This window comes from Sorex fumeus, unplaced genomic scaffold, assembly GCF_029834395.1.
Source record: "Sorex fumeus unplaced genomic scaffold, SorFum_2.1 ptg000043l, whole genome shotgun sequence".
Classification (NCBI taxonomy): Eukaryota; Metazoa; Chordata; class Mammalia; order Eulipotyphla; family Soricidae; genus Sorex; species Sorex fumeus.
In genome coordinates this window covers 12881341-12904302 of record NW_026606100.1, presented here as the reverse complement: position 1 = coordinate 12904302, position 22962 = coordinate 12881341, and the positions used below count along the sequence as shown (strand labels likewise).

The window sequence follows — 22962 nt, the reverse complement described above, 5'->3', positions numbered from 1 at the left end:
TAAGCACTGCATGAATAATGTTTTGCATATATCTTAGCCACAATTTAAATAATTGTATGTCAAAAATGCGCACACAATGCCAAAAAAGAAATGCTGTTAGAATGACTATACTGATTTATTTTTCGTCCTACCAATGATAGGAAAATCAGAGGAAGGGAATAAATGCTTTTAAACATTTCTTGGCCAGACCTGTGACACCGTAGGTAGGATACCTGCCTTACACATAACTGACCTGGTTCAATCCCTGCCACCACAGTTGTCTCAAGTGCCCACCCTGAGTATAGAACCCAGGGTAAGATTTGACTAACATTGGTGGATGTTACCCTCAAAAAATCACTTAATTTTTTGTGGATAATCTGTGAGGCCAAATTATAAAACTACACACACAATATTTCAGTTACAGTAAAATTAATTTCAGTTAACAAAAGTAATTTTTAAAATAATTAAGCAAAGAAATACCTCAAAAAGCTAATAACCATGGTTTTTCTGAATATGAAACAACCCTCTCTACTCAGCACTGTAAGCAATGGTCAAATTGTACACGGGCTCCTAAAATTTGAATATTCACGTGAGTGGAGAAATAAGAAAGTTCTTAGAATCATACCAAATTTGTGCTATTCTGGAAACTCATGTACAAAATAAATTACATATTTTCCCCTAACCTTTAGAAGTTACAATTTAAGGATCCCAAAGGATGTACTTCCCTTTAGTTACAAGATTCAGCTATTAAATTGGTACTCTTGGAGAGAATCGGAGAAAGTGTGTTGAGAAGGTTTCATGTTTTTTTTCCTGCCTGGAACCACTAGATCAATATGAAACATTTTCTTCACTATAAAAACCAATATTTCTAGGTTCATTTACTTGTTTAGATTCTGAAGTACTAATTTATATCAAAAGTTTCTAATTCAAAGAAGAGTTTGTGAGGAAATTATGTGCAATTTTAATATTTCCAGCTTTGCTTTTACTGGAGTTTATAAAATTTTTACATCCATAGCTCAAAAGGAAACTCATATGATTATAGAAAAACTTAATATAGTTAAAATAGGGAACAGCACTGACGTTTTGCAAAGTTATTATAAACCAGTTAGTTTCTTATTTGTGTAGTCAAGAAAAGAAGTGTATTAGTACATATATAAAGGAATGGATAGAATTTTCTTTTCTGTTTTAAATTTCAGATGATAAAATTATAATCTGGAGAGTAACAACACATTAAACCTTTGCATTCTAATGTGGTTGACCAAAATGCCCAGAGAAATACAAGGGGTGATTATGTAGTTAATGTAAAGTAAGAAAATTATTTAAAATTGCAATGCTAAAAGCTTTATATTTTAGATAGATGATAGGAATTCCCCACAAACTGGATAACAATTGAGAAAATAATGATCTTGCTGTAAGGATAACAGATTTATTAGTCTTATTCTACCAAAGAAATTGATTTAGGGAAAGTCATAAATGATCAATGAAATTGATATCTTTAGCTGTCACAGCAAAGTTAAGTAATATGAAATAAAGGACACTTCTTTTGTTTGTTTAAAACACCACAGATCTCTGCACATAGCACAGACTCAAAAATTGAATTTGATAAATGTTTATTTAAGAAATGAGGATCAGACTAACGATATTGCTACTAACACTTTTTAAACTGAAAACAAACAAAAATAAATTATTATTAAACTGTGAAAATAAAAGATGCAAAATAATTACTTAAAAATTCTTAAATTTAATAGTTTCTATACTCTCATAACATCTAACCATACTATGATGTGCTTTAGTAAATGTTGTTTACTCATTTGTACTAATAATGTATAAAGTAACATCAGAGAATATTTCAAGTTTATTTGTTTTGGGCCATACCCAATGTGCTCATGATTACTCTTGGTTCTGCACTCAGGGATCATATGGAATGTCAAGGGATCACCTTACCTTGTATTATTATTTCTTTGCCCTGTATTTCAAGGTTTATATAGCAATGTTAGAATTGACATAATTATGCTAAGTATGTAAAGAATTTTCAATTGCCAAAAACTGTTAAAATACTAATTTTTTATAAGAGCATATGAAACTCATAATCTGTACCTATGTTATAGAATGCATTAGAACTTGTTCTTTTGTTTTCAAAGTTCAAAACTACATCATAACTGTTAGAGCTAGTTATAGTGAAAAATTTGATCATCAATAGAGTGAATTTGTTTCAGCTGATATTGCACACATTAATACTGTATTATTAAATCTATTAAATCTGCAGTGTCCTCTGTTGTGCCTTTCTGAAGTGAGAATAATGGAATTGAGAGGATACAGAGTTGACAATGGCAAATGTGTTGTGTGATATAAAGAGATGGCAATAGGCTAATAACTGTACCTGATCTGGTTTCCACTGAGGCAGTAAACTTTTAATTTCGTTTTGCAGGATATGAATGATTATCCTCCAGTATTTAGTAAGCGAATCTATAAAGGGATGGTAGCTCCAGATGCCGTCAAGGGCACACCTATCACAACTGTTTATGCTGAAGATGCAGACCCTCCTGTAAGTAGAAGACATTGATTAATACTCTGGTTTCTACTAAAGAATACCTTTAACAGTCACCACTGACCTAATTCCCACGCCAGTACAGCAGCGTCATGAGTTTCACTCTGCTTAAGGTCAGACTTATTGTGTATCTTGCCTGTTGCATTTGCAGATGCAGACGCTATTTCAAGCTTTCATTACTGAGCTTAGACAATTGCATGGTTTTATGGTCGACCAATTTTATCTAGCACACATGAAAGATGAATGTGGATAGAACAATTTGTATTTGGTATCAAAATCATTTATATTTTTAGAACAGTGGATCTTAATCTGGATAGTTTTACCTTATACACATTCTAATTTTTCTATTAGAATGTGTATAATATTAAAACATGTTTATAATATAAAAACAAGTAATATTTCTATTCTGTTAACAAAGTCTAAACTAGAATAACACATAATATTTATTTTACACATTGATATTTATTTAAGTAAGCTAAAATCTTAATATGTATTTGTGAACTTATTTATTGGTTATTTTATTAGCCATAATAATTTTGAGCAATACAAATTGCCCCTCAAGAAAGTGTATTTTCGCACTCTTTACAATAGCCAGAATCTGGAAAAAACCTGAGTGCCCGAGAACAGATGTCCAGTTAAAGAAACTTTGGTACATTTACATAATGGAGTACTATGTAGCGGTTAGAAAAGATGAAGTCATGAAATTTACATACAAGTGGTACTACATGGAAAATATCATGTTAAGCAAAATGAGTCAGAAAGAGAGGGACAGACACAGAAATATTGTGTTCATCTGGGGAATATAAAGTAACAAAATGGGAGACTAACACCCAAGAATAGCCAAGATAAGTACCAAGAGGTTCACTCCATGGCTTGGAGGCCAGCCCCGCATACTGAGGGAGAAGGCAGCTCAGATAGAGAAGGGAGCACCAAATAAAGGGTGTTGGGAGGATCCACCCAGGATGGGAGAAGCGTGCTGAAAGTAGACTATAGACCAAACATGATTGCCACTCAATGCCTCTCCTGCAAACCACAACACCCAAAAGGAGAGAGAGAAAACAAAGGGGAATGCCCTGCCACAGAGGCAGGGTGGGATGGGGGGGGATGGGGTGGTGGGAAGGATACTGGGATCCGTGGTGGTGGGAAATGGTCACTGGTGGAGGGATGGGTATTTGATCATTGTATAATTGAAACCCAAGCACAAAATTTGTAAGTCTACAACTGTACCTCATGGTGTCTCACTAATAAATATTCAAAAAAATAGTAAAGTAAAATATCATGGTCACGGTCCTCCCATTGTTCATTGATTTGCTCAAGCGGGCCTGGTAACATCTCCATCATGAGACTTGTTGTTACTATGTGTGGCATATTGAATACGTCACGAGTAGCTTGCCAGGCTTTGCCGTGTGGACAAGATCCTCTCGGTAGCTTGCCGGCTCTCCGAGGGGGACGGAGGAATCGAACTCGGGTCAGCCATGTTGGCTGAGTGCAAAGCAAACACCCTACCCGCTGTGCTATCGCTCCAGGCCAAAGTAAAATATAAAGTATATAAATAAAAGAAAGTGTATTTTTCAATTAAAGCATCAGTATAGTAGAAGTGAGGTAAAATTTTATATAATGTTATTTTAATGCATTAAAATATTATAAGGAAGAGTATCTTCATGTTTTTTTATATTTTTAAAAATATTTTATTTACTTATTAGTCTTAATATCAAAATGCTGAGATATTGTCCGCCCCTCACCTTTTTTTTTGGGGGGGTTTTGGGTCATATTCAACAGTTCTCTGTTCTAATAAGAAAATAGATGAACTGAGTTTTATAAGAGATTGACAAGATAAGTTTTGTAATGCTCATATAAATACTATTTTATAGTGTTATTTGCTTGATACAAGGTTAATGAAACTCATAATACTTCTTTTTGTAATTGTTACCACCTATTTAAAAGTCATAAGGTTTACAAAAATAAAAAGACCTTTTAGCTACAAACTCCCTTTCTCAAGTACATTGAATATTGAATATTTTGAAAAACCTGTAACCTTGGATTACAAAACTGAGATTGCCAAACTGTAGAGGGAGGAAGAGGAAAGAAAGAGGCAGACAAAGTAACATCAGAGGAGTGGTGGATGATCTCAGGCACTTTGGGGGTATTGAACATACAGTAATGGTTAACATCAAGACTGTAAATATTAACCATTATTACAATGTTGCCTAAACTATAATAATAGTAAACATATCTGAAACTACTTCATTAAATCTTTGAAAGTGTGACAGGTGAATTTACATAGTTTCTAACACATGAATGAATGTGCTGTTAACACATGCATGAATATGTTGAGTGCAAGGTTGAGAGATAGTAAGGCAGGTAAGGCGCTTGCCATTACTACCCTACAGAGATGTCTCTGGAACCCAACCATCTACAATCCAGGATCCCAGAAGCTGACCCAGGTTCAATCTCTGTCGTCCCCCATGCTCCCCTGAGACCATTAAAGTGATTACTGAGTGCAAAATCAGGAGCTAAGTACCCAAAAACAATTTTTAAAAGTTACAAAGAATTTTAGATAAAATAATATGTTGAATTTGTTATTTGCTTATTTTTTTATTTTATTGAATCACTGTGAGATACAGTTACAAGCTTCCATGTTTAAGATTCAGCCATACAATGACCGAACACCCATCCTCCACCAGTGCACATTTTCCAACACTAATGTCCCAGGATCCCCCTCTCACCCACCCCTGTCTCTATAGCAAACAATTTCTCCAATACTCTTTCTCTACTTTGGGGCATTATGTTTTGCCCAAATTTTCCCACCACCATTCAAGCCTGCCTGCCAGGGGCAGATGCTAGATAATTTATTTTCCATTGCTTATTTTGAATATCATGAGAGTTCACATGGCCACTTTGTGGCCAGGAGCTTCTGGGATCCTGGATTGTAGATGGTTGGGTTCCAGAGACATCTCTGTAGGGTAGCAATCTATTTTGGAGATTGAATTGGGAGTCTCTGGACCAGGGTTACTGGTGCGCCAAGATGGTGCCTGGTAGAAGTTTGTGGGCATGAAAGCTGGACCATGGAGCAGGCAGAGAGCTAGGGAGGGACTGCCCAGCGCCCCTGCCGCCATGCGGTCTGGAGATTTAGTCCTGGTACCTGCATACCTGGACCTTGCTTGTGGGAGCTCTGGGGTGCCAGGATTCCATCTGGAGTAGGAGGGGAGACTGCACCTGCTCTATCTGGGGTTCCCCAGTGAAATTGGCTCAGTGTGGGACTCACAGGTACCTCCAGTGCTGTGGGGCCATCCAGGACTGGTTGCTATGTCTCTGGACCAGGGCTGTTGGTATGTTAAGCTGCTTAAAAAAACATTTTAAACAAACTATCAAAAGAAGAAAATACATCAATATTAGCAACACATAATAAAATTTATTCAACAGAGGTTTCGAGTATCAGCTTGATACTAATCTTTGTGTTAACTGGTTTGGCTCTCCAGATGTGCTGAGACTGAAGGGAATCCAGAATCGATATAAAAGTTAATAACTCACCATACTGCATGATTATAAGTAAATGCAACAGCTATAAAATACATAAAGCAAAATGTTTTCTAAGAAAGTTTCATTAGTGTAAGATTGAAAATGGTGTTAGATATAATAACATTAATTATATCTGACTAAATGATGCCTACCATATGTCACAGAAGTCAAACTTTTAATGGCAAAATCTTCACTTTACTTTTGGCATTTGTGACCTTGGAATCTGGGTTGAAATTCTGATAATTTAAGGGTGAAATAACTTATCTTTGTTTTTGTCATATAATGAAGCTGTAATATCTGAATTTTTTTAGAAAGAAGTCAGTTGTTATACCCCAATTATCCCTTTTTAAACTTTGTGATTTTTTTCCTTTTCAGTATTTAATTGGCATTATTATGTTTTGTTTGGGGGCCAAGCCCAGCCGTAGTCAGGGCTTATCCCTCTCTCTTCACTCTGCACTCAGGGATTACTCCTGGTGGTGCATGAGGGGCCAGGTGGGATGCTGAGGTAGAACATGCAAGACTTGGACCCTACTGCTGTACTATCTCTCCAGCCCCTGACACCATGATTTACAAAATTGTTAATAAAAGAGTTTTGGCAACCTGAAGTTTTTGAGTGGGAATAAACTAGGCTTAAATTCAGTATTTCTTAGGGAAAAGTTCTTTGGCTTTGTAGTCTCAGTAGAAGTTTTAATAGTTTAATAACTAACACTGTCTTTTAAATAGATGGAAGCTAGATGTTGAACATTCACTTGGAAAAAAATATAGGCATACTTATTTTAGTCACTATAAGTATTTTATCAGATTCAGTTTTGGTCTTCAAACACAAGAAATCTTTCATAATAACTAACACTTAGCACTTAACTTTTAACTCATTTATACAAGTTTGGTCCCTTAAATTAACATGGCTATGATCTGGCTACCCGCACAGCAGTATAAAATATCACTAAGTTCCATGAAAATTTCCAGTTATATATGATATTGCATCATTAAAAAAGTTGAAAATTATTTTATTTTATTATTTGTTTAAAGTGGGAACAAGGATATTTAACTGGCTTTATCCAGTTTTCTAGTCTGTTAATGTTATAAAGGTTTTTTATTGCTGGAAGAATTTCATTTTATATCTTTAAGTGTTTCCACACCAAGTCTAATATTTGGGGTTGTAAGTATCTAAGATAATACTTTATTTAATAGTCTCTCTTCTAAACTGGATGGTGAGGTTCTTGAGGTGAGGAAGCAAAAAGGTTCTTTACTTTTTATTTTCCGTGCTTGCTGCTTAGTGATATGTTAAGAAATATGTGTTGAATAAATGAATACATTAATATTTTTTCTGTATGCCTCAGGAGTGATTAAAGCTAGATATTCAGAAGTTTAGTTACAACTGTTGGAAATTTTCTTAATGCCTCCAAAGCTTCTGTTTGGCCATTTGAGGGCTGTAAGATTTACAACAGATGATAAATATGTAAAACTTAACATACTTTCTTTACTTTTATGCCAGCTATTTTTAATATGGAGAAATAGCAGTCTTTATTTTTAGAGGTTGTCCACATATTTTTCAAGGCATCATGTTTCTTTGGATGAGTGAGAACCACCCATTTCAAGCTAGAAAATACAAAAATGAAAAAATAGAAAATCCTTTGAAGTATTAGATGGAAAAGCTAGGTAAGGTCTTAAAGCTGAGAGAGGATTGTTGCTGAATATAAATTAAGAAATATAAAATGCATATTGTGCACAATTAAAGTTCTCCAGAGGGAGAGAGAGACAGAGAGAAAAAGAATCATCCAGGGATATTTTTCTTTGAATTCAAGATGTTAGAATTTTATTTTCAGCCTTCTTTTGTGACAGCGTTGACATTATGTAGTTCACCAGAGATGTAAATAGTGAATGACTGATCATTTTGGATATTAAAAATTGCTAACCTTTTACTTCTGCTCACAAGAGACTTTTCACTCCTAAGTTTCACAAAACAAAACTGCAAGTGTAATTTTCATTTGCATATTTCATTCTTTCTGAAGCTTCAGGCAAAACCTCAAGATACAAGAATTCTCTTTGTGGGATGGACAAATGCCTGACAGAATAGTATTCTTTGTGAGCTTGTGAAAAGTTGGGGCAAATAAGCAAATTTTTTTGCTTATACCTAAGGATAAGAAGTAAGAGAAGCTAAAAACTTCTACATGTTCACTGTTCCTATCATGCTTTCCATTTTTGAATTTAGAAAATAATATTTGTTTAAAGTAAAATAATAACTAGAAAATGTTTAGTATTAGAAATTTTGACAAACTAATGTTCACTTAATTCTATAATAACACTTACATGCACTACTTTCTTAGACAGTTAAGACTATTTTTTCACATTTTAATATTTTCTTTAGTTACAAGTATGTTTTTTTTGAGCTTTCTTCATAGCATTTGACTTGGTATCAGTGATTTTACTATAGATTTTTCAGAGAGATTTCTTACCAAGTTACAGTAACTATAAATAAGAGACTTTTTAAAATAATATTTATGTTGAAGATTTTGCAAGCTTTACTAGCCTTTCAGAGTTCAGTCAAGCCACCTGTAGAATTATCTTTAAAATGATTACACAGGTTATTTTAATACTCTTCTCAGTAATTCAAAGACTTGTTCATTTTAGCAAGTACAAAAGATGATCAGCCTTTATTTTCAGTAGTACATTAAGTTTTCTTAAAATCGCATGATGTTACCAAATAATACTATATAATTATGGTGATCTCAAAATTCTGCGTGTTCCAAACACCTATTCTGTTGTAATCTGTTTGCAGAGAATACAACATTAAAAGGAGAAACTTGAATATCTTTTACTCTAATTTGCTACCTGCTTGTTTTGTGTACAGAAGTTAAACTACTCGAGGCGGAAATGTTAGAAGATTGTATTTTTATCTCCAGTTAATATCGATGTTGTATATAATTTTTCATTGATTTAGTATTGCTTAGGTCTTGTTTTATTACTCGTCATATACTGACGTGTCTCATTAAGCTCTATTGATTTTGGTTGTTGCTAGCAATGTAGCAAAAATTCTGCTTTTAAAAATCTGTGCGTAATAGCCATATATTCTGAAACTGGTGCATGTTGTAGAATATAGACCGTGCCTTTTTATCCCTTTATATGAAAACTGGTAGGGAAAGAATTAGGAACTGTTTTCATGCTGCATGTCATCTTGTGAAAAGTAAGATTATGTATCCCAACCTGCAATTCTTTGGTCTCAAATACTTAATCAGACATAAAGCAAGTCCCATGAAACAGTTAAGACTTGATCTTTAAAATAATTATAGATTATACTTAGATTCAAAACTGTAAATGAGCACAAAAGGAAGGTGTATGAGGATGCTTACATATGTTTAATGTCTAGAAAAGACTTATCTTAAAAAATTGACTTAAAAATCTCTCATCATTCTTTCCTTTTTATAATCCACAGTTTGCAGATTACCTTAAAGAACTATTATCTTGTTAGTAATACTTGAGATAAATATTAGATTTAACTGTTTCAGAATTAACTGTTGACCCTCTAATTAAAAAACTACAGTATATATCAGTAAAGAAGCTTTGTTTATGCTCTGTTAAATGCAAATACCTACATAAGTTTTGAACTTTTTATCTTTTCTGCCAACACAAAGAGTTGCCTTGCTAGGTTTAATAATTTCATGATTTTATTGAAAATAACCCTCATGTGGGACTGGGGGAAATAACACAGGGAGTAAAGCATTTACCTTCCACACAGCCCACCCAGGCTCAATGTCTGGCAATACATTTGGTTCCCTAAACACAGAGTCAGAACCCCGCTGTGGCTCCAGATCCAAAAAATAAGTGTAAAGGGGCCAGAGTACACTGTACCCAGAGTACAGTGAGTCGGGGGCTTGCCTCGCATGTGGTCAATCCAGGTTCAATACCTAGCGCTACATATGGTCCCCAAGCCCACCAGCAGTGTTCTGTGCACACAGAGGCAGGGTATGTCAGCACCACCAGGTGGGCCCAAACACAACACAACAAAGTTAGCACAAAAAAAGGCGAATAAATAAACCCTACAACTGAGGTTTTCTATCAACAATTTCTGTAGTAGAAAAATACTCATGGAACTTCTGTTAGGTATAAAAATAAAGAGAAAAGAAAGAGTTTTAATAGTAAGATAAATAAATTAAGACAAATTAAATTGGACCTTATTTTATAATGAAGAAATGTCCCCTATGGAATCATAAAGGCTCAAGCGGGCCCAGTAATGTCTCCATTGGAGACTTTGTTGTTACTGTGTTTGGCATATCGAATACTCTTGGTAGCTTGCCGGGCTCTCCGAGAGGGGCAGAGGAATTGAACTCGGGTCGGCCCTGTTGGCCGCTTGTAAGGCGAACGCCCTACCGCTGTGCTATCGCTCCAGCCCACGGAATCATAAAGATGTGTAATGTTCCCCACAGTTTTAGGAGTTCTGACAACTAAATTAAGATATTAAGAGTAAGGGAATAATACCATCAGAACAGGTTCAAGCCTGTAGGCAGTGTATGTCTCACCCAGTTATAGGTTTCACAAATGAAGGTGTTGCTGAACCAGGGAATAGGCAGGAAAGAGATGGCCAGTGGGGCCAACATTTCTTTGCAAGTCTCACTTGTCATGAGGAGAACCTGAAGTAGATACTGGATTCCCACAACTTTGAGATGCATTCATTTAAAGATCAAGGAATGGATCAGAAAAAGTGTATGGACAATAGAACTCAGGAAAAATATGTGCAAAAAAAGTCACGTGAATAGAATTTGAAGCTATATGTTTTCAAAGACAAGAAACAATCCCAAGTGATAAACAGCAGCGGTAACAAATCCTTAGAAGAAACTCTTTAGTTCTGTTCTTTGGGAAATGAGTTCGTCTGAAAAAGGAAAGAAAAAGGAAAGAAGAGAAGGGCAAAATTAAAACTTATGCGGCTGTTAGAAAAAAATGAAGTCATGAAATTTGCTTATAAGTGAATGAGCATGAAGAGTATCATGCTAAGTGAAATGAGTCCGAAAGAGAGAGGCAAGCAGAACGACTGCACTCCTTTGTGGAATATAATAAAGCACAGCATGAAGCTAACTCCCAAGGACACTAGAGACAAGGGCAGGAGGATTGGTTCATGATGGGAAGTCTGCCTCAAGGGCCTGGGAAGTAGGCAGTTGGGATGGAGAAGGGACCACAAAATCAATGTTGGTTGGAGAGATCACTTGGGATGAGAGATATGTGTTGAAAGTGGATGGAGGACCAAAGATGATGGCCTCTCAGTATCTGTACTGCAAGACATGATGACCCAAAGTAGAGAAATAGTAAAAAGAATACTCCCTGCCATAGGGGAAGGAGGTGGGGTAGATTCGGGGTGGCGGGACGGATACTGGGAACATTGGTTGTGGGAAAGCTACACTGGTGAAGGGATGAGTGTTTGATCAATGTAGGACTGAAACTCAATACGAAATCTTTGTAACTATCTCATGGTGATTCAATTAAAAAACAGATACTAGGTTGAAAATTAAGGATTAACTATTTTTATGTTTTTATATCTGGGGTTAAGTAAGGATTTCAAATTTAGAGATAGAAACTCATACAAATCCACCAAGTAAGTAGAAATCGCAAACAATGAAAATTTTTAAGACATAAAAAAATGTAAGGACAGGGCAACTACAGCCTCTTGGGATGGGGGGTGGTACTGACACATCCTTCTTGCCCTGCCGAGACCATGAGTTGCTGCCCAAGAGTGGCTCTCAGGCATGGTCATGGCTCCAGAGACACACGGACCTAATTAGGGACCCATCAGCTTCTGGCAGAAATGTGAATGGACTATCATGGTCACGGTCCTCCCGTTGTTCATCGATTTGGTCAAGCGGACCCAGTAACATCTCCATCGTGAGACTTGTTGTTACTGTGTTTGGCATATCGAATAATATGTCACGGGGGAGCTTGCCAGGCTCTGCCGTGTGGGTGAGATACTCTCAGTAGCTTGCCGGGCTTTCTGAGAGGGGCGGAGGAATCAAACTTGGGTTCGGCCATATTGGCTGCGTGCAAGGCAAATACCCTACCAAGGCTATCGCTCCAGCCCGAATGGACTATATATTAAGTATATATTAAGCTATGGTGACGTTCCCCCCCACCCCCAGGAGGGAAAGGGTGTCTATCTCTTCTGCAATTCCGCCCCGCCCCTCCCCCCGGCAGCATGGTGGCCACTGCCTCAGAGCTTACTGGACAGCCAGGTATGAGCTGGCAGTGACGAGGCAACTGCAACCTCGTGGGATGGGGGTGGAACCAACATGCCCTTCTTGCCCTGCAGAGACCATGGGTTGCCCCCCACGAGCAGCTCTCTGGCACAGCCATGGCCTCAGAGGCACACAAACCAATCTCAGAACTATTTGGCTTTTGGCAGAAATCCCTCCAGACTTAATTAGTAAAATATCAGAAATCCAAAATTGCGCAGCTGCTACCACAACCACTACCACAGCCATGCGACATCATATGGTCTTCATAACCAGCAATAGAAAAAAAATTATTTCATGATGACTTTTCAGCAGGTCTGATTGTTGGGGGGAAATTCCAAATAATAATGGTGCATCTTTTGTCTAAATAATGATTGTAATCAAAATATAGAGAGAATTAAGTGGAAATCATCTGCATCACAGGCATGAAGAGGGGTGGCATGGGGGGTGTATATTGGGGATTTTGGTGGTAGAAAATATGAACTGCTAAAGGAATGGGTGTTTGATCATTGTATGACCAAGACTTAACCCTGAAAGCTTTATAACTATCTCATGGTGATTCAATGAATAAATTTTAAAAGAAAGAAAGAAAGAAAGAAAGAAAGAAAGAAAGAAAGAAAGAAAGAAAGACCATGATTTTGTGAGAGAGAAAGTTTCTGGAGGAAGTGATTCAAAGCTGAAGTCTGAAAGATAAGAAGGATGTTTCCAAAGCAAAGCATCAGAACACAAAAATAGGCTCTCAAGTAGTAGGATGAAGAATGAATTTCAAAAATGAAAGGAAGCAATTTTGTCAGGAATCTGTAGAGGTAAATAAGAGTACAATCCTAAAGAATCTGATAACTCATAAAGATTTCTATTTTCATCCTATAGAAAAATAGGAGAGTAGTAAGGCTAAATATATAATATCACTAACATTTAACCCTTGTTCATACTCATTTCTAATTTTAATTTTCTTTTACTTTGTGATATGATTCCTAAGTGGGAAGTTTAATGTGTAACTGCTGTCGGCTGTTATCTTTATAATTTTTTAAAGTAATGAAGAAAAGTGGGAATAATTTAAAAGAATGAATTATATTTATTTATTTAGGGGACATTTATATTTGCTTGTTAACTATTTCACAATATATCAAAGCTAAAATATTTTGGAGCAGTATTTTCCAAAATATTTAGTAGTTATGTCAACAGAAAGTTTGTATAAAAACATTTTCTACAAGATTTTATGTATTCATAATTTATATAATTGTACATTGCATTATGTCAGTCACTCCTGACACAACTAATCTAGTATAGTGTTAATTGTTTTTCTGTTCTTAAAATGCAATAAGTATTTCAGGTGTTATGAAACATGGTGGAGGAGAAGAAAGAAATTATTTAATTTATTTGTTGATTGCATGAAAAGTTTGACTCAGCTTGTTTTAGAGATAATTTTCAATAGTTAAATTAAGACATAAACACACACACAAACACAAATGACTAAATCATTATGAGTGCAAAACCAGCACTAACCACTTGATGGTAATTTTGATGCAAATCATACTTGGGAGACTTTGTGAATTGCACCATTAAAAATATATTAGATTATTTTTCTTTCAAAGTCATTAGTAAAAAGAATTTTGGAATTTATGTCAGAGAGAAAAATCATTGTGTATTTGAAAACAAATTACTTAATGTTTGTGTGTAATGAAAATAATAGTTCTAGTATTCCCTGATATAATGTGATTGCCATTATTGTGAAGAAAATTATGTGGGTCTGAGTAATTTCTTGATAATCATGTATTTAAGAAAACTGACTAAATCAAGATATCCCATGGTATTAAGGACAATTATTTTAGTCCATTATGAGCTCATTGAAATTCCTTAAGTTTGCAAATTTAGAACATCTTATCTGCAGATCTGCAATTTCCTTCTGTAGTAAATTATTTCATTCTCACCAGCATTAAGTCATAACTGTATTTTATACCGTATTGGATTCGGAGCCGGTGAGCCTGGTAGTCGGTGCAGTTGGAGCAGGAGACTAACTCGCGGAAGGCTCCGGAGCCGGGAAACCAGGCCTCCAGGTCAGCTTCTTACTGGCGGCATGATTCAGAGACCCTGAGAGAATATTCAGTATATGGTAGGGGATCCCCAGAGACTAGTAGAACTTCTGGGCCGTGGCGATCATCTCTTCAAACTGGAGCGATAGCACAGCGGGTAAGGCGTTTGCCTTGCACGCGGCGGGCCAGGCCAACCCTTGTTCGATTCCTCTGCCCCTCTCAGAGAGCCTGGCAACCTACTGAGAGTATCTCCCCTGCAGGGCAAAGCGTGGCAAGCTACCCGTGAAGTATTCAATATGCCAAACACAGTAACAAGTCTCACGATAGAGATGTTACTGGGCCAGCTCGACCAAATCGATGAATAATGGGAGGACTGTGACTGTATTTTATACAACTATAGAATGGAAGTCAGGACTGGAGAGATAATACAGAGGGAAAGGAGCTTGCCTACAAGTGGCTGACCCTGGTTTGATCCCCAACACTTCATACAGTTAGGTGATCCCCAAATCACCACTAGGAGTGTACCCTAAGCACAGAACATGGGGTGACCTGTGGATACACTCAGGTGTGGTTCAATCCCTTACAAAAAAAATGAATATCTAAAGTGATGTGAAGTAATAAGAACAATATTGAAATATTAAGGATCTAATATATATATATGCAGACTCCCATGGAGTTGGAGATTGGCTAACTCCCCACTTTTCTTCACACCCAGCAATGCACAGGGGTTACCCCTGGCTTTGCACTCAGGAGTTACTCCTGGCCGTGCTCGGAATCAAACCCGGTAGGGCGTTTGCCTCACATGCAGTTGACCCGCGTTCGATTCCCAGCATCCTATATGGTCCCCTGAGCACTGCCAGGAGTAACTCCTGAGTGCAGAGTTAGGAGGAATCCCTGGGCATTGCCAGTGTGACCCAAAAAACAAAATAAATAAATAAATAAAAAATAAAATATTTATTTGTTTAATTATGTTTACAAAGTTGTTCATGATGATTTGTTACAGATTTTCACTATACTAACACCAATGCCAGCACCATTGCATCTTCTCACCACCATTGTCTCCAACTTTCCCGACTACCCCTTACACCTGCCCCATAAGAGAACAACTATAATTTATTTTACCTTGCTTATTAGAAATAATTTGCTAAGAGAATGATCAACACTTGTTTCCTTAGAAGAAAGTTTGTGAAGAGTATTTTGTCTCACCATGGAGTCACTAAGTCTTTGTATAAGAGATTACCTAGATACTGTTACTAGTTACACCCTCTGTGTTTTTGTTTTGTTAATCAGATTGGTTACTTTCTACATTGCATCATGTCCAATCCAGAGCGCTAATCTAGAGCTCTAGTCCTGGTTTTTCTGTGGTGTAGAGTTCGGAATGTTGCTCCAGGAAGTCCAAAATTTTTAATGCGTGACAGAGTTGGAGTTAAATTTTTAAGTGGGTGGCGACTTTCGGCCATGTGTGTAAAGTTAGGTGTTCTGGAAGTACAGAGAAAAGTGGGGAGTTAGCCAATCTCCAACTCCATGGGAGTCTGCATATTTTAGTCACAAAGCCCTCATTTCTGAGTGTTTCAACAGATTAATTTCTGGATGAGGCTCATCATGTGCAGTGGGGAATGGCCTGGAACATGGTGGTGATTGTGGAATGTGGAGGCATTTGGCTGGTAGGGCTCTGTTTTGGTAGGCGCTAAATTCACCCACCCCACTCCAGGGTGCCCAGAATGACGCCGCCTTGTGCAAGGCTTGAAGAAATCTTTGCAACTTGTTGATCTCTTTCAAGATCGATTGATAGGATCTAATACATTGAAGTAATTGAATATTCATTCCATTCCATTAATTACACCAACTTTGTTACTTTTTATTTAAAAAAATTAAACGCAAGAATTCTTATGATGGTAGTTTTGTCTTTCATGTTCTTTATCTTTATGAAAATTCATCTTCATCAGAGTATCAGCACGGTACTAAGTAATATATACATACATATAACTGACTGTTCAAAAATATTGCCATACCAATACTGAGTCTACACAAATGAGAGTTAGAGGATTAATAATGTGTACCTCAAGCAGAAAACATAACTCGCACAATTTTGAAGTTGTACTGTTTGATCGTAAAATGAACAAGAAGCCCCCGGCTCTCTTGCCACCTGCGTTCTGTGCGTTCTGTGGTTTCAGACCCAGGACTACCGATGCTGTGTGCAGATGAAGGAAGAAACAAGGGCCAGGCTGGTCGGTATCTACTGCAGTTGTTTCCAGTCTCGCCTCCATTCTCTCCTTACTCGTATCTTTTCCTTCTCCTGGATTTCCCCTTGACCCTCCCTGCACCCACGATTCTCCTTGATTCTTCTCCCACAACACTGCTTCTACGTTCTTCTTCTTTACATTCTTGTCCCCCCTGCCCCTTGCTGGTCTCCCAATGCCCTGTCTCTCCAACCTGGTCCCTCTAGTCTCTCACACCCTCCAAACCTTGGCAGTAGCAACCACACCCAGGTCTGGTAGCACAATCTACATATGAAAGGCCTTCCTGATCTCTTGGAGGCAGGAGATCCTCTCAAGGGCCAAATTCCTCCCCTCTGAGGGTGGAGGGTGTGTTTCTCCTTTCCTCAGTCCAATAGCCATTTAAACATTGACCTTAATTCTACTCCTAATAATATTAGTCATTTTTTATGGACACAGTAAGAGATAATTTAAGCTTGTAGGGTAGCTCTCCTGGGGACATCTTGCTATAGATCCCAGACTACAGTGCTCAGGCCAGATTAGTCTTTCCTAATCCCAGTGGGGTCCTAATCCAGTTGTTACTTTTTGGATCATGGCAGAATTTCTCCCTGACCATGCTCCTCACTTATAGTTTATTATGGCACTTTGGCCTGGCCCATTTTGATGCCAGGGTAGCTCACAACTTGCCAGTCCCTCGTCGGGACCCTGCTTTTTGGGTGCCAGGAACTAAGGGCAACTGAGGTTTAAGTCAAGAGGACAGATGCTCCAGATTGACTTCCCAAGTTACAAAAGCATACCATTAACTGTCTTGCTGTGTCCATACAAAAAGAACATTGCTCTGAAGTAACAAAGTAAAGAACTTAAGGAGAAGAGAAAAGCAATATTTACAAGAGTCTGATTAGGAGATATGGGTGGCTGACAGGTTGGGGAAGCAGAGCACAAAGAAAGAGGTTACAGATAAACACAGAGGAATGGGAGTGACTCGGGAGCACAGTGATGGGTGTAAGCCAATAAACCTAAGCTTCTTGTGGCAAGGCGAAAAGGACAAACCAATGTTATCCTACCTGTACATCACTTAAATAGTTTGTTATTTAACCTGTTATAGAAAAGTTAAATAAACTTTACACTATCTCAAATAATAACTAGAAAAAAGCCTGATATGTGAAATCATTATCATCTCACAAATGCAACATTTTAGGCCAGCTATTGTCTTATTTCAGCCTAATTCACATTTAAAATTTTTAAGACAAGTTTTTAGATTGGCACTTAGACTCAGTGGTGAATGAGATTCCCCAAGGAAAATAGGTATTATTATTTTTTCTTCTTTGCATGCATTTGATATGCCAAAAACAGTAACAAATCTCACAATGGAGACATTACTGGTGCCAGCTCGAGCAAATCGATAAACAATGGTAGGACAGTGCTACAGTGCTACAGTACTTGAAGGGTGATCACAAGAATGCTTAAGTTTAGTATAGTGCTTATACTCATTATTTATAAACTTTAGAATATCAATAATAGACTCCTGCAATAATTCTGTTTTCATTTCTGACATTATAATAATTAAGAAAGAGATTTCATTACAATACCAGGCTAAAAGTCTTTACCACCTTCTAAATATGTACATATTTTTAACAAAATTATCATTAATAATTAGCAAAATAATTCATATATCTATATTTAGTATTTTTGTATAGTTTCATAGCATATCTATTTTTGTTTTTGAGTTTGAGATAAAATGTCCAAAATGTTGAAACATTAATTTTGTTTGCAATTTTTATATCAGTAGTATGCCAGAAAAAGAATGTGTATATCATAAAATTGCTACAATATCAGTAAATGGTAATGCACCACATTTTCACATGAGTGCCTTCACAGTGAACTTATAAAGTCCTTTACTATAAATTCTAAAATATGTGTTCTAGCTCTAGCACTTTTACATATTACTATGCAAGCTTCTCTTTCATAGCTTTTACCGTAGATGCTAATTGTGTTAATATTCAAAGTTTGGTCTGCCCTACCTGACCATTATAAGGGTCATATTTATCTTTCTCATCATTGAAAATTGAAAAAGATGAAGAATGTGTACAAGGATATAGTGATCATCTGTGATATGTAATGAAATAAAATTAATATACAGATAATATTTGGGGGATTGTACAAGACTTGAAGCCTGAGACTGTTATATCATCCAAATGTGATTCAGAAACTAATCATAACAACAAATTTCATCGATGATAATCAAGAAGATTAGCAAATGAGTCACTTTGAAGGACCACAGGGAAAAACAAAGAAATTAGTTGATACCATTTGATTGTCAACCACCAAAAGCTTCTAATAGGAATCAAATAATATCACAGTCTGAACTTATTATATTGTGTCAGTTGGAAAAAATTATATAGATGTAATCTAGATAGCTACATAGGACCTAAAAGAAAAAAAACCAGAAAAACAAAAAACCCTGGGTTGGAGCACATGATGCCTTGCTTACATAGGGACCAGGGTCTATACTGTGGCACTGCCTGGTCTCTGCCTCACACTGCTGGTCGTAGCTGGGTGTTTCACGGTAACCTCATTAAAAAAATTATTTTTAATGTGCAAGGGGATCCCCTTGCTTGCTTAGGGTTTCTGGAGCCACTCCTGGTTATTACTCTGTTGGTCTTCACAAGCCAGAAGGTTTGGTGCTGAGGTCCTAGTGCTGAGAAGTACCACGGGCACAGGCATTCCACTCGGTATTCCCAGGGAATGTCTAACTAGCACCTCAAAAAGTCAAGCTATGGGCTACATAATTTTGTGATATCTCACAGCACAAAAAAAATTTTATTGTTGAGGGAGAACTTTGTAATATTTATATAATTTTGGGAATTCAGACCTAGCATGTTTATAGTAAGTGACTAAGAAGCCATTTGAAAGGCTGGGCAAATGGAACCTGTCTTGGACAGGAGAACTACTTAGAACATGACATGAGAGCATCTGGAAATGAAAGTCTTGATTAGCCATCAGAATGATAAAAGCAGTTCATTAACCTTCAAATACTTGAAGAAGTATGTCCAGGATGGTTCCAAATGCTCTGCTTTGATTTTGGAGTCACTGAATTCAATCCCTGTCTCTCTTCGGGTCAATTTACTATTATTCCTACTACTATTATTGTTATTGGTTCTTACTTTTAATGGATTCAAGGTCACAAATAAGCATGTTCAGGGACTATTCCTGGCTATGGGCAGAAAGGTCATTCTTAGAGGTACAAGATCATCGTATGCAGTGCTGGGGATGAAATGAGGCTATATATATAGTCCTCTGTACTATCTCTGAAAAGGTCAGTTTATAAAGTCTGTTTATATGCTGGAATTAAGGATAGACTCAATCACCAAGTGTTGATAATAGCAGTTTTTGAACAAATTTTTATATTTATATGAACCTATCTGTGATAGCCCAGGATATGTATGTGTGTATTTGGTGAGGTTCTATCCTGGCATCAGAATTTTAAGATTATCTTAAATATGGTCTGGAGCAATAGCACAGTGGTAGGGCATTTGCCTTGCACACAGCCAGCTGAGCTGGGTTCGATTCCTCCACCCCTCTCATAGAGCCTGGCAAGTTACCGAGAGTATCTTGCCTGCACAGCAAAGCCTGGCAAGCTCCCTGTGACATATTTGATATGCCAAACACAGTAACAACGAGTCTCACAATGGAGACGTTACTGGGCCCACTCGAGCAAATTGATGAACAACGGGAGGACAGTGACAGAGTGTTTTTTCAAATATATATCAATGAGTAATTTAGTTTGGATCTACTAAAACAATAGCGACAAAAACAACCAACCAAACCAACAAATTTACAGCTTTCTCAGAACCATCCTTCGTGCAAGGCAAACGCACTACTGCTGGGCTATCGCTCCAGCCCCAGAATCATCCTTACCCACAAATATTAAGCCTTTGAAGGATACTGTTTTTACTTCTCCTCCTGCTTTAAATTAAGACCAAGCAAAACTTATTCTCTTATAAGAATTGAGTGATCTCGCATGGGAGCACTGTGGACAGCAGGTATGAGCTGGGGGTGTGGGGGCGACTAAAACCTCATGGGAAGGGGGGCGTTCCGGTCCATCCTTCACACCCTACCGAGGTCACCAGTTGCCCCCCGTGAGCGGCTCTCCAGCACAGCCACGGCCCCAGAAGCACAAGGACTTAATGCAGAACCCGGCAGCTTGGAGCAGAAAAGTGAATGGACTATGCGTTAATCCAGGCCATCATGTCTGTCCGGAGGGGAAAGGGTGTTGCCCCAGTCGCCCTCTCCTCTCTGGAAAGAAAGATGGCGGCCACATGGGAGCCTTGTGGACAGCAGGTATGAGCTGGGGGTATGGGGGCGAATAAAACCTCATGGGAAGGGGGGCGTTCCGGTCCGTCCTTCACGCCCTACCGAGGCCACCAGTTGCCCCCCACTAGTGGCTCTCCAGCACGGCCATGACTCCAAAGCACAGAAACCAATTTCTGAACTATCTGACTTTCAGTAGAAATACTTCCAGGGTCAATAAGTAAAATAGCAGAAATCCAAAATCAACATTTAATTATTGAACCCAGCTATAGAAAGCAAATCACTTCACAATGCTTTTTCAGCATGTCTGATTTGGCGGGGGGGGGGGGGGGTAAACTCTAAATAATAGTGGTGAATCTTTTATTGAAACAATGAATCTAATCAAAGCAGATAGAGTGTTAACTAGAATTCATCTGCCTCACAGGGATTGGGAGGGGTGGGAGTGGGGTTTTATTGGGGTTCTTCATGGTAAAAAATAAGTATTGGTAAAGGGAAATGTGTTTGATATTTGCATGACTGAGACCTAAACCTGAAAGCTTTGTAACCTTTCCCACAGTGATTCAATAAATAAATAAATAAATTTAAAAAAAAAGAATTGAGTGATCTAACAGTGACTTTGTGTTGGAAGTGAAACTCTCCAATATAATAAATCTGCACCTGGGTTTCTGGGTTGCTTTAAGATTGACATAAGAGGCTTGACTTGAAGCAGTGAAGAGATTCTAATCTTCTCTAATTCAAGATAAAACTCAACTAAGCCCGACGATAAGTGAGGTCATTCAGTACTTTTGACTCTTCTTATTTTGGGAGTTGTTTTGGTTTTGATTTTTGAAGAATGCTCAGGGATTTCTCCTGGCTCTGAAATAAGGGCTCACTGCTGGCAGAGTTAAGGGAGCAATAGAGGGTTCAAGAAATCAAACCTGGGTCTGCCACATGCAAGGCGGGTACACTGCTTGCTGTCCTATCTCTTTGCTCCGTCATTATTTTTAAAGTCTCCAGTACTTGATTTCCTCTAAAAATAAGTTTTGGTTTGCCAGCTTATGTTGGTTTAGGTCTGTGACAATTTAACATGTTTTAACTCAGTAAAGGTACTGTCTAATAGTGAATATCACGTCATGCGTCTTTCATGGTGTACTAACATACACTAACATATATCTTGCAAATAATAAGTATTCAACAGTTGTAAAATGTTATTATTTACTATTATCATCATCCTATTTGTAGTTGTGAGGATTAAGTTATTTTAGAAAAACTGATGGGCATAGTAAGCAGGACATAGACCATTTTTGTTTCATTTGCTTCCATAACCATTTGCTCATTCTCTGAAAATCAAATAAATATAAAAATCAAATTAAAAATGCTTTGGGAGATGGGCTGGAAAGATATTTCATAGGACTGAAATGTGTGTCTAACATGCATGAGTCACTGACTTTGATTGCTGGCACCATACAACCCCTTTTCCCCCACTTCACACTCCTGACATACTGCATGTAGCTTTGATGACACACTGGGCTTCCAGGTGTATCCGGGTGGCCAGTCACCACTGGACCAGAGCAACACTGCTCTGTAGTTGTATTATTAGGATCCTGGACACCCTAATAATGCTGGGAAGGCCCTCTCCGAAATCATCTCAGAAGTTAAAACCTTTAGCAGGCATGTTATTTAGGGCAAGGTGAAATTGCTAGTATTAGAGGAAAGTTGATGATAATTTGCAAAAAGCAAATGTCAATTTACTCTTTCAAATAAGTAATTTAAAAAGTATGTAGTAAAGAGACTTTGCTGAGTTAGAATGGGCAATCCAAGAATGGGAAAATCAAAAGCATAATTTGGTTGGATTTCATAAATAAAAATAAAAATTTTGAAATATATAATACATGTGAATAGAAAAACATGAATTTTATAAGCAGATGGACTTTATTTTTACTTCTTTTTAATTTTATTAAAGTGAATTGATAATGCATAATTTTCTTTTAGGGATTACCTGCAAGTCGTGTGAGGTATAGAGTAGATGATGTCCAGTTTCCTTATCCTGCAAGTATTTTTGATGTAGAAGAAAATTCTGGAAGAGTAATAACTCGAGTCAATCTTAATGAAGAACCAACAACTATTTTTAAGGTTAATACTAAGTTTTCCTCCTAATGTCT

General features: G+C 37.3%; 1 protein-coding gene across 1 annotated transcript in view; it reads left to right on the top strand.

Moving 5' to 3' along the window:
• Positions 1-22962, top strand: part of PCDH15 (protocadherin related 15) — a 743595-nt gene that overhangs the window by 582008 nt on the left and 138625 nt on the right. The window contains exons 21-22 of the mRNA XM_056120664.1: positions 2408-2524; positions 22793-22933. Of these exons, the coding sequence (XP_055976639.1) occupies positions 2408-2524; positions 22793-22933 (258 nt within the window). The remainder of the gene's footprint in view (positions 1-2407; positions 2525-22792; positions 22934-22962) is intronic.